The 13,071-nt window shown below is 38.8% G+C and overlaps 1 protein-coding gene across 1 annotated transcript; it reads right to left on the bottom strand.

Moving 5' to 3' along the window:
* Positions 1 to 1,353: 1,353 nt before the first annotated feature.
* CEP97 (centrosomal protein 97) lies at positions 1,354 to 12,241 on the bottom strand. Its single transcript, XM_026035886.1, has 11 exons — positions 12,190 to 12,241; positions 11,064 to 11,206; positions 9,406 to 9,564; positions 8,852 to 8,953; positions 8,349 to 8,462; positions 7,359 to 7,525; positions 6,382 to 6,546; positions 4,874 to 5,007; positions 3,590 to 4,349; positions 2,907 to 2,982; positions 1,354 to 2,438 (listed from the first exon to the last, which is right to left on the bottom strand). The coding sequence occupies exons 1-11, from the start codon at positions 12,239 to 12,241 to the stop codon at positions 1,713 to 1,715; spliced, it is 2,598 nt and encodes an 865-aa protein (XP_025891671.1). The 3' UTR covers positions 1,354 to 1,712.
* Positions 12,242 to 13,071: the final 830 nt, after the last annotated feature.

Here is a 13,071-nt window from a genome sequence, read left to right as displayed (position 1 = left end):
TTATTCTCTTGAGGTGAACTTCACCACTGGGCATGTAGCTGTTACAAGTCAAACATGACACGTGTGTTCTCCGTGAAGGCTGCTTCTGAGGACTCATTACACTGGCCTTATCAAGGGCCAAACTCTTCAGGAGGATTGAATTTCAGCTGAGAACCAAAAATAAGGCTTTTACAGTAAAAAACTTAACATGTTAAGGTGGTCAGAAGAGTTGCTTAAAAAAGCGCTAGTTGATTTCAAYGACACAGTAGCACCAAAAGATAAAATCCATGGATTCAGAGTCAGGATATAACCCTTCATATCTGCATTTCTATGATTGACATTACTGACCTCAGAGGAATTAACACAAAAACTGTAGAGGCACGAGGCTTTCACATTGCAAAACACAGTATTAAAACTTGAGGTCATGATATCCGTGGGTCGGTTGATTTTTATTTTGCAAACATCCATTACCAATTATATGGCAAAACAGATTTCCCTTGTCACTTTTGTGCTATGCTAAAGTAACCAATCACTTTCAATGAAAACAATACAGCAAGGGCCAAGGAAAATGCAAACCCTATTGCTTGCCTAGAATTTAAGGGRAAAGCACAGCCTGCTTAACTTAGTACTCATCAATGGACAAGAAACACAGCTTTTTATCTATAGCTTATTAGAATGTCAGAGTGAATATATGCAGAAAAAAAAATCAAACAAATAAATAAGCAAGCAAGCAGCAGAGATGGCAAGGAATAGTTTCAACTCATGACATTTCCCTTTAACGCTTATAGCTGAAGGAGTTGCGATGCATCCAGCACATGAAGTGGTGCAGATCCCAGGCCCAGCATGACAGGGGCATCCATCCGTCCTTGGAGGCCAAGGACATGCCACCAATCTGCTACTGTAACCAAGTCTTACCTGAAAAACAACCTGGAAAGAGCATTACCTTTCCTTTCAAAATGAAAAAGACTTTTTCCTTTTGAAGGGAAAAATCTAACTCCAGGGGAAACAAAGGCCAAAATCTGTTTGAAATTCCCTAGGGTTTGACTCCATTAAGACCCTATTTCAGTGCCTTTGTAATTAACCTAATTCCTTGCCAAAAACTTCAGCTCAAGGACAAAATAATGTCACTGATTTGGAACAGTGCCTCAAGGAAACCCAGGTCTGAAACACTGGCAAAGATACTCTTTAAAGTCAACAAAAAGCCTGAAAGGCAACTGCTTTCTTATCCTCTTCCTTATCCTCTGGTTGTGTCCATACATGCACAGACYGCCTATGTTGGCTCAGTTGCTTCCMATATTGTTTTCTTCTTTTCACACAGCAAGAACTAAAGTCTGCTTTTTCGGGGGRRAAAGAAAAAAGAAAAAAAAAAGAAAAGAAACAAAAATATATCAAAGATTTATGAACACACTCACTGACCTCAGTTTAYAGTAAATATCCCCACACACACTCTTCAGAATTTATATCATGGAACCCAGTTATTAAGATATCATTCAGATATGCAAAAATAAAGTGCATCATGACCCCCACAAAGAACTTTGCTGACCTGAGCTTAGCATAGTTAGTGCCAGGCTTCAGCAAGACTAGTCAAACGATAATGAAAACATAAATTGGTAACAGAAGTCTAAAATCCAAATCAGCATACACAAAAAAAGTGCAAGTTTTATGTAAATGGAGAAAAGAATAAGGAGAAAAAAAATGGAAGGAGTCCCTTGTCCTTCATGCAACTGAGCTGACTATACGGCGATGCCGACGTGCCGCATCTGAAACGCGGAATCACAGTCTGTTTGCTTCCCATCTACTATGCCCGAATTCAGCTTGCAGCTTTCTGGTGCCTGACTGATTTCACCTCGTGCAGGGGAAGATGTACCTTGAGGGACATCTACAGAAACAGTATCAGAAGAAAAATCTTGTTTTTCTGACGAAGTGGCAATTTGTGGGTCACTCCCCTCTGTTCCATCATCACAATTTATGCCATCATCATCCTCTTCCMGCTGCTGAACTGATTTCAAATACTGTTGTAGAAGACTGTTGTCCTGCTCGCTGTTAGAGCTCTCTCTACTTTCCCCATGTTCCCCCTGGCCATCCTCCAYATCAGAAGGATGCTCTGAAACAGAACTGCCACATTGTTTGACTGTTTCCATGGAAAGGGAGCTCTCAGCCCCTTCCATAAAACTCTTCTCAGAGCTATACAAGTCRCTGGCATGAGTCTGACCAGCCACAGAAGAATGAAACCCAGAATCTGGGAACTGCAGTAATGATTTTTCCTGAGGAGCGTCACTGGGTGGGATTAACCAGCAAGGATTAACCTTGCTAACATCTGGTGAGGTTTCTTGCTGAAGGGTGGATGACMGAATAGATGGTTCAGAGGGACAAGAAGTACTGGCTGAAGGGACACCAGGTTGCCAAGCAGTACCCAAATTTTGGGTCACTGAAAGCTGCCATTGTTGAAGAGATTTAACCTGAAAAGGACAAGGAAAGTATCACTGTGAAACACAATACATAATTAAAAGATACATTARTAACTTTTCTGTTCGAGAAACAAGTTGTCCACAGGAAACATCGCTTGGCACTTTGTTTCATTCATCCTGGACATCTAACTGTTCCATTATTCCTCATGCTTCTACTTAAGCTTGTTTAGCTTTCCTTGCATTTTGTCCTTCTCCTTCCAAGTTACATTTTAGAATTTAGAAACACAGAGCTTACTGTTTAACACATCAAAATCTTCCCTCTCTCACCTTTCCTCCACCCTTAGAAAACAAGAAAATAATTTGGTAGTTGCATCCTAATAAGCTACCGAGGCCATCCCAAGAATAAACCTTATTCATTAAGAACCAACTATATTCATTAGCATCTCAATATCTGCAGTATCAAGCAAAGTTTTCTGAATTCATTCTTAAGTGCAAAAATAAGAGGACTAAATCCATTACCTGGTTCCAAAGAAATTTGACTGCTTCCTCCTGTACAAGCCTTTGAACCTTATCTTCCTCTCTTTCTTTTCTTAGTCTACAAGACACACATTGAAAGATATGCAGCTTAAGTTAGCAACATTTGGGTAAAGAGATCAATAAGCCTACATTAAAAATGCTCACAGAAGAGCTCTCAAAGATAGCACAGAGTCAAACATTTAGCTATTACTGCAATTTGTCTTGTCATCAAGATCCGATAATAACTCAATCCTCAATTTATATCTTAAAAAAAACTTTGACGATGGTCATAATATCACACGAGGAAGAGAGAAGCCCCTCTCATCAGTGACAGTGGAACAACTCTCAAAATTGATGGTGACTCTCTAATTTCCAGAAGACAAGAAAAAATAAATTCAAAATTTACACTTTACAACTGTTACAGTGATTATGCACTCAAACATCGAAGTCCTGGTTCCAGAGGAACAGAAACGTTTCTTCTAACTCAACCCATTCACAAAGTGCACTCTGCGAAGATGCRCAGTTGTGTGCACATCCACGTGTGTGCTATAGGACAGTCTTTTATTCCTGCTACTAGGAGCTGCTGTATGCAGCATATTGAGCATATTGAGACCATTTTATACCTATCCTGAAACACTAGTTATGTTCATTCAGATTTGAAAACACAGACCAAGACCTCAACTTACTTTTCTATTTCACGGGTCAGACAAACGATGTGCTCCTGCATCCTGCTTAGCCGAATTTCGTACCGCACTTCCTTGGCTCGGGGATGGTAGTTCCTCGTGTAGAATCCTCTCCAGCAGGCCTGCAGCTTGGTAGCCGCTCTGGTCGCCTGCTGCAGCTCAGCTGCCCCTTGATTAGCTGTGGTGAACGCATCAGCATTTTCTCCTGCACTCTGATCAGGGCAAAGAGTTGTAACTATCGACTCAGCACCTAGTGATTCGCTGTGGTGGCTCTGCAGAACGTGCTCCTCAGAGGAGGCTAAACTGTTGCTACTGTTAGCAGTTGGTTTAGGTGTTACTGGATCAGAAGATGGCAATAACTTGCTCTCTTTCATGGTCTCTTGAGTTTCCACACTTTCTGCTGTTTTGTTGGAGTGCTCTTGGGTTACTACCCAAGAAGATCCCTCTTGCTTAGCAGCTTCTTCCCTACTAACATCTTTCACAGATTCAACTACTGTTTCACCATCTTCCTCTAGGTCCAGGCTGATTCCATGTAGCTTCGGGTCTGTAGTAGGAGATACTGGAGATGATCCCAAAGCAACAGGCATAAAGGTAGACTCTGAGGACAGAAGGCTGCTGTTTAGTTTGTCCTCATCAGTCTGTATATCTTCAAGGTATAGCTCCTTGTGACAGYTTCTTTCAGGAGGAAAAGTGTTCTTTACTGCATAGGAATGATCATCATTGGCACTTGGTCCAACCCAAGAATTCTTCTGGATGACGGGTTCTAGAGAGGCAGAAACACAGACTCAAAAAACTCACATAGTAATTCAATGAAGTATTCTACTTTAATCCATAGAGATTCACAATTTGTTTTAAATAAGCACCTAGGTAGATAAGCAGCAAGATTTAATAATTATAGTCATTACTGTGTAACATTAAGGATAATAATTACTTAACACAGTAAAATCCAGAAACCTTATAGGTTTCTGGTTAAGGTACAAACCTTACAGGTTTGTACTGGGTACAGTAAACTGCACAAATTCCCTAAAGTGTAAAGAATTACACTTTAATCAGATACAACACTCAAAGTAGCAACTTATTAGCATTACAAGACATGAAAAAGGATGAAATATAAAGTGTGTTAGAAATGAAAGCATTCCTTCAGTTCAAAATCTCCCAAAATTAACAGATTACAGGGCCAACTGGACATTGTTTTGAAATTCCCTCCATAAGGTGAACTATGTTAAAAAATAAATAAACAAGGTTAATTTCCACAGGTAAGAAATGATGAGATCGTTTGCACCTTACCACTTTCAAGAACTGTCTGTGGTGGCTGGGCTGGATTGCTKTGTTCATATGCAACTGGCTGAGCTTTCTTGGGGGTGGAAGATGTAGGTGCTCCTTCATTTTGGCTTTGATGCATCAGCTGCCTCTGGTGGAACCTAAGCGCAGAGGTCCAGCAGATTTTATATTTCTTTATAACGTTTTTTGGAACAGAAAGCATCTAAAAGATACTACTTGAGAATAAAACATGATCTGATCATTCTAAGAGGCCAGTTACAGAGACCCCATCATCTACAACATACTAACAGGACCACTCACAATAGGGATTTGCACAATCTGTCTTCTTGCCACAGGTCTCAGATGTTTTAGGTTCCTCCTGCTCCCCCTTCTTCCTGCTCCTTTCATCATCTTACAATTATATGCACCAGAAAAGTCAAAACAAAACAAAACACAAACTCACACAACCTGAATGCAGTTCTGAGTGCAGACTGATAAAGCAGCTATATGCACAAGCAGGGTACGCAGATATTTTAAGTGTATTCTGCAGGATACACTATGCCTAAACATATCAATGAGTTTGAATAATGGAAGAAGTGTGTTCTATAGTTGAAAATAAGTGAATTCAGGTGTCACTGTGACTGGGAAAGGAGGGAAGGGGAGACAAAATCCTAGTACTAATTGACAAAGAGAATATTACTGCAAGTACACAAACATCCTCCACAATCTGATAGAGGCTRTTTCAACACTGCTAAATTGAAATATCTTGAGTTAGATGTTAGAAAGCCCGACTGCCTTAAAACCAAATAAAGTCCTATCTTACAAGTCAACTTTCTGAGTTCTTCCCAGGAGCCTGATGCAAATACCATAGCACTGAGCAGAGTGAAAACATAATCACTCTTTCCAGCTTTCTCCTTGAAACCATCCCAACACTTTCTGCAACCTYCCCGTTGAAATCCAGGCACAACTGCAATGGGGGCAGCCACTTCCATTTCTTCTAGAGACTCCCAAGGCCAGTCCCCTTGGCTGAACTGCCACTCTGTCCCTAACTCCAGTACTCCTGGACTCCAAGTACAYGAGAAACAGTCCCTAAAGGACAAACTTAGCCTTAAACCAAACAAAAGAACAAACAGCAGCAACAAAGTGTTGCTAAGGCTAATCATGCAGCATACCACAATGGTCTTAACTTACAGTAAAAACAGAAGTTTTCCAACTTTCTTGTGTGGGATGAATCTCAGTATGCTTTTTATTTTAATCACAGCCCTACCAAAAATCCCCTTCCATGTCTTAAAGAGCACAGACTGAAAAATAATGCCTCTAGATGGTCCAACAAGCAGCAAAATGCTTTCTGCTGCAATCTTGCTTCTTAGTTCCTGCTAGGGTACATCCTGTGGCCCCACTCTCCTTCCTTTCTGCAGTCATCACTATTTTTTTAAACACTTCACAGGAGATATTATTTTATCCAATGCAAAATGAGACACACAATTACATTCCCAAGTAAGCTTTCTAACATCAGAGAAATAAAGAGCTCTCACCTTTGCTTACTCAATATTTTTTCCAGTTTGGCATCCTCTTCAGTCTGAAGACCGTATGTAGATATAAGAGGACAAACAGTAGCCAAGTACTGGACTAGCTGAACATGCTGTCCAGGTCGATATGATCTTCCTTTTCCTTGACTGTAGAGCCATTCTGCCTTTAAACTAGCAAAGGGAAAAATAATCATCATCAATGCCTGTCACAAAACTCCTGACTTTGGCTGGGAGCCTTGTTAAAAGGTGAAACAGAAACAAGAATGGTTTGTCTTTAATCAAAAAGTTCATTTCTGTTAATTTGGAAAAGAGGGCAGTATGTCTTGGACTCTGTTCATGTGTTGAACTAGAATGCTTTTCTGTTGGATAATGATTGAGAAAATCAACACAACTGGACTGTTTTGAAATCAAGAATTTTAACTTGACATCTCTACTGCCATATATATATATACACACACACACGCACAGAGCAGCAACAAAATGATAAAGCAAAACTTTAAGTAAATTCAATTGGTTACATTTAATTTCATTAAATTAATTGATAAAAGAAAGCCTAGATCTGAAAATAGGCCCGCAAGTCAGATGCTTTACAAAGAGAGTGTTTAAACTTTTCCCAAGATAATACTTCAGTATTTGCAGACTTTCCTCAATCTATAAAGTCAAAGAGGTTGTGCACTTGGAAGGGAAAACAGACTGCTGCTAATTTAACACCAATTTGTTAAAGTGTTACTTTGAATCTAGTAATAAAATATCCTCTAACTTTATATTTCCACTTAAATAAACGTGTAATTTGACAGAATAATTACAGTGTAACAGATTAAAAAAAAAATCTCACAACAGCAACAATATTAATTGGGCTGTTTCTCATACAGACATTACAAGATAAACACTGTATCATATTCACTTTATCATTTTTGTTTTTATATAATAACAAAACTTCAGTTTAGCTAGACTCCATTCAATACTTTAAAACATAACGTTACCTTTCCTTTTGAGAAATCACATATCCATCAAGAACTTTAAGGTTCAAACACCAGCTGACAACATATGGCCTATAGTCAAAGCCAGGGATAGAAGGTGTAGCCATCACACAAGGATTGTTCATAATTGACAACTGTTCCAATTGAGGAAGAGAAGCCAGGAAAGAAACCTGCAGAAAATAAAGAGTCTTTGTTAATGGAAAGGAATGATCAAGCGCCTACTGAATGTACCTCAGCTTTGCTGGTTAAGGCTAAACATCTCACAAGATAACTACAAATACACCGAAAACTCCATTTGCCTGTTGAACATGAACATTTTCAAAGCAGTGCCTATCAACTACTGCCTATTAATTTTCCTATTAATTCTCCTGTAATTACTACAGCTCTTAGAAAGTATTACTTTCTCTTAAAACATAGGCGATGGTTTGACGTGTAGAATATTTTAGTATTTCTACTACTCCAGGTCACTACAGCAGGCACGGAAACGTTGACGAAAAAAAACGCATACCAAAAAGCTGAGAAACACTACCCTATCTTAAAGGGGAAAAAGCCTGTCGTAAAAGGTGTTCTTCCAACACAAATGTCTGAATTTGGGCTACTAATAATTTAAGACTCCGTCACCATCATCTTCCAAAAACATACAGACTGGTTTCTCTTACATGGTGCTTGATAAAGGGATAAAATGAGACATGAGCCTCCAAAGTGGATCTTAAACCTCTGTTCTAAACAGATAATCTGCAGACAGCCCTGTCAGCAGCTCAATTTTCAGTCTCTAGACAATCATTAAAAGTATTCTATGAATTTAGTATATTGCCAACATCCCTGAGTAATAATAATCATAGTAATAAAGACAGGTCTAAGGATAAGCATGGGTTATTTCAAAGACAGCCCATTTTACTTTCACTTCCCTTGATTCTTTTACCTTAAAAGAATTATCTGATTATYTCCTTTCAGTCTACCTAAAGACAAGATAATGTATCTTCCAGGTCTTACCTCATTTAAGTCTCTGATTTCATTTTCTGCCAAAGAAAAAACAGTCAGATTCTGAGGTAGGCAAACAGGKGCAGTACGAAGAGAGGTTATAATATTTCCATGTAGCAAGAGAGTCTGTAAAAGAAAATGTGGCAATGAAATGTATGTCTGTTTGATTAACGTATGTATCACATCAAATACACATCAAACCAAACAAGAAATATCTATGGTGCCATCAAAATCATGCTTTTTTTTTTTTTTTTCCCCTTTCTTATTCTAGTGAGGAAGAAATACGGGCTTTATATTTTAAAGCAAAACTTTATCATCATAACACACAGAAGTATATTCATTGTTACAAGTAGTATATTTGAAAGTACAACACAGGTAAGAATTCTTACAGTCTTCTGTGTGAGGGTTATGGTGATTTAGTGTCTGAATAACGAATGCTTTACCAGGCAGTGATTTTCCAAGCAAGTATCTTTTTGCAAAAAAATCCACAAAAACAKATGTAAAATAGCATCTACCTTTAGAGACACAAGCTTGGAGAGATCTCCTAACTGAGAGATGTTGTTATCTGACAAATCAAGATGCTGAAGAGATATACAAGAATTGATCTGTTCAATGGCCTATATATAAAAAAAAAAGTTAATAAGAACAAGTCTTGTACTCTTGTTTAGTCATTAAACTCATATCAGCAATTAGAAATAATTACGGAAACAAAAAAATACTGAATGAGTAATCCCCAAACTGACGAATTTAACCATGCTTCTCCRTAGTTTGCTTTTAGAGATGATTACTTATCTATTTTCAGACAATTTTCCCAATCTCATTACATTTTGACATTAAATCACTTTTTTTAACCCCTTAAATAATTCTTTTCCAAAATTTCTCCTCCTAAATTTCATATACGTTCATATTAATATATAAATTTCATAGTAGATACAAACTTTAAATTGTTTCCATTAAGACCAAAAACAAAAGTATAGATTTCTTTGAAGTGGAAGAGAATTTGTAAAAAATTTTTTCCAATTTCCACTACAAGAGATTCTGGAAAACGAACAGACAAGAAATACATTACCTTCAAGTTATTTCCTGCCAAGTTCAGCCATTCCAGGTGCACCAGATCCTTCAGCCCTTCCACATAACCAATACTGTTATGAGGCAAATTTAGCACCCGGAGCTTGGTCAGTTTTGCRACACCCATCATTCGGACCAGACGGTTGTGGGCCACAGACAGCTGCAGATTGACACACAAACACAAGAAACAGTTTCAACTATTCAACTCTAAAGACAAAATGATCTAGGTTTTTTTTAGTGGCTAAAAATGCATTCCAAGAGAAATTATTTTAATTTGTATTTTCCATTTGCAAGCAAATAACAACTCTGGCAAAAGAAATTGCACGAGCAAGGAAATAAATGATCAAAGATAATTTTCTTTGAAATTCAAACTTAGAGAAATCCTCCTCCTAGCATCATCTGATAAAGGAAAGAAATTTAATAAGAAATTGTTTTATATTAAACTAAGTTTTTTAATCAAAATTGCCAAGCCATTTTGAAAATTGTTGCACTAYTTGCACTGAGAAATCATACTTTCAGTGATAATTATTTGCATAGCTTTGTCTCTGAGGGACTACACTCTGATTTTTTCAAGCATCACGCATATGCTTTATATTGCCAGCATTAGCAGCCTCATTAATTTAAATGGTGTGTTGCCAGTATTATGATTAAGTATAAGCACTAGCAATATCAGGGCTTTACGACTTGACAGGTTAATGAGAAAGCAGAGAACCCTCCCATTTCACATGTTTGCATTTGCTGTTTACATTTCATCCTGTTCCACAYGGCTTCCTTCTGTTTCTTTGTGTCAATGAAATCCAACATTCGCTGCATTACAAGAGTTAAAGAGCTACGTTCTAGTAAGAGCTTCTTTTTATGTCTTCACGCTTATATATTTATATATATATATACATATACACATTTTATATATATAGCACATATATACAGTAAAAGACTTGATGATGCACTTCCTTTGCTCAGATCTGTCCTAAATGGAATGTAAAAGGGGGATGAGAAAGTCCTCACAACTGCTAGTGTTCATTTCATTTTTATAGATATAGAACAAAAATTTATCTGGAAAAGTAGTAAAATAAAACAAAACAAAAATGACACAGGCAAAAAAAGGGAAAATGAAGAGGATTCATTTACAAAGCATGCAAAACACAGGAGGAAGCCAAATCCTGGRGACAGGATGCAGTACCACTGGTGAAGATTCCTTTCTAGGGTGACACTTCATGAAATATATTAAAATAATTTGTCTTTCTACAAATTATAGTAACTAATCCAACTCTTTTGTGAAGATTCAGACCCAAAGGGGAAGAGTGTGTATGCATATTTAGATCTACACAAAGAAAGGTTAAATTAAGCTACATTTAACACTATAAAAATCAAGTATGCAAAAGCAAAAAGTATCAAAATTATTAGGGTTTCAGTGGCCTTTTTAAGTGTTTCTCTTCTCACCCCCCMTTACGGATTTGCTGAGTGTGCTTTTAGTTATCTGGGTGACAACTTGCACCACTGTCRACTGCCAGGCTGCACAGAAAACAAGATTTTTATTTCACTTTGCCTCATTTGTTTTTCTATGAAGACAGCAACTGCTGCTTGACTTCAATTACAAAACGCGACCCTAAAACAGAAGTTGCATGACTTTATAGGAAATTCAATTTAAGTAACACTTACCTGCATCAAGTTCCTGCATTTTTCCAGGTGTTCCAATTTAATTATCTGGTTTTTGTCCAGAATCAGAGTGTGAGTATCAGCATCACAGGGTAAGGTTGGACCCAGTTTTTGCAATCCTTGACCTGACCAGTTAACGACCAAGCCTTAGAAGAAAACAAAAATCCTGAGCGCTTGAGGTAAAGGAGTACTTACACTAAAAATGCAAAACAAATTTGTTTAGCTTGCTTTACAATCCATACAGATAACTTATGTAGTGAAAAAACTTCATTTGCATCATAAAATTGAAACAAGAACATTATTTCAGACCAAATGTATTAAATAACTGATGGAATTAATGGAATACTGGCACACCAGTAACAGTGTGAAGTCTTCAAATTGGGAAGAAGAGTGAAATTTAAAGCTAAAAAGGCATCTACATATTTTTCAATGCTGCAGCTTTTAAGCAGTTGTTTGACCTSTATGTATCTTGGTGGAGGCACTCCGCATTGAAATCCCTGCTTAGTGGCCAACTCAGAACATGCCAGGTATTCACTAGTACTCATCTATAGGATCACATTCCACACACAAGTGCAATTACAGCTACTACAAAAAGAAAACCCTACAAAACCTACAGATTTCACATTCCTAGAGTTCCATTAAACACTCTGCTAAAATATTTGAAGATTAGGGCAATTAATTTGGAAATGTGGAATATCTACACAACAGCCTGAAGGAAAACCTGAACACCAGCATCATGACTGATAAAGAGTATCTTTCTGAATAAAAGGCTGCAGTTTCCTCTTTACCCTTTCTCAGGGGAAACAATCAAGCCCCGGCTCCACTTTGACGGTACCATCTAGGGGAACTTAAGGAGAAGCCTACAGACCACGACTGACACCTCTTGGTTATCACAGCTAAGATGCTTGACTGCAACAGAAATGAACTTCAGGTTCAACACCCTCTCTTTATGGTTTTCCACCAGTTATTTTAAGGCATGCCTCTGTCTAGCAGTTTGGCTGCCGCGAGGTGGTCTAGGGAACCACAAATCTTATCAGGCGTAGAATGTGTCCAATTCAGAGACAGTGATTCCACTCCAGGACTTCAATGGTCAAAGGCTTCAGTGCACTTAGCTTCAGGATTTGGGTACTTGTGTCTGCAGATTCCAACAGGAGGATAAATGCTACACAGACCAGCAACATCTCGAGTGAGAAGTCAGAATAAGGAATCCTTTCCTATAGCCCTGCTACAGGACAGATGATCTTTGTGTGCGAACAAACTATCAATAYGCTAGCATATCATTTATAATTAATGGATCAGACAAAGTGTTTGAGCCAAAAACTACTAACATGCAGAAGGAAAAGAGTTGCCATCTATAGGGAGCTTGAACGGGGTACATGTAGTAGTGGTATCTGCAAATCATCRTTTCCATATGCTAATGCTCTGCTACATATTCTGCATACCACCCCTATAAACCTTTCTGGTGCCTGTTTATCCCTGACTGTGCTCTGTACAGCCCTTCCTGCCCTTCTTTACATAGCATGTTTTACAATATCATTCTTGTACTCAGTTCTTGCACTATACATGAGGATTCTTACAGTTTGCGTGAGCTTAGTTAAGATGGAGAGACACATTTTTAGCACACRGATTTGTCAACTAGGGAATATGTATTTAAAAGAATAAGAAAGTCTCTGAGGAGATTTGCTTCTCAAATTCACAGCAACCCACAGAGCTTCGAAGGTTGGCAATGCCTGGAGGGCAGAGAAAGTCCTCGGCAGGTGTCTCATTTAAACGGCCACCTCCGTGAAAATGGGGCCTCTGGTTACAGAGAGAATTCCTGAATGGGCCCACTCTCCAGGGGGCCCTGGCTCCCAGGGAAGGGCAGTAACGAGGGTGGCGCGTTAGGGCTTAGGAAGACCCCTGGGTCCGCAGCTCCGCGCTGCGCCCGGGCYCCCCCCGGCAGCGCCCCCGGGCTCCCCTCGCTCCCTCTCGGGGGGCGGAGCAGGGCGCACGGAGCGCGGCGGCCGCCCCC

Source organism: Nothoprocta perdicaria, unplaced genomic scaffold (genome assembly GCF_003342845.1).
Source record: "Nothoprocta perdicaria isolate Ctin4 unplaced genomic scaffold, notPer1 scaffold_169, whole genome shotgun sequence".
In the NCBI taxonomy this organism is placed as follows: Eukaryota; Metazoa; Chordata; class Aves; order Tinamiformes; family Tinamidae; genus Nothoprocta; species Nothoprocta perdicaria.
The sequence above is the reverse complement of the archived record's forward strand: the minus strand, read 5'-3'. Positions and strand labels throughout refer to the sequence as shown.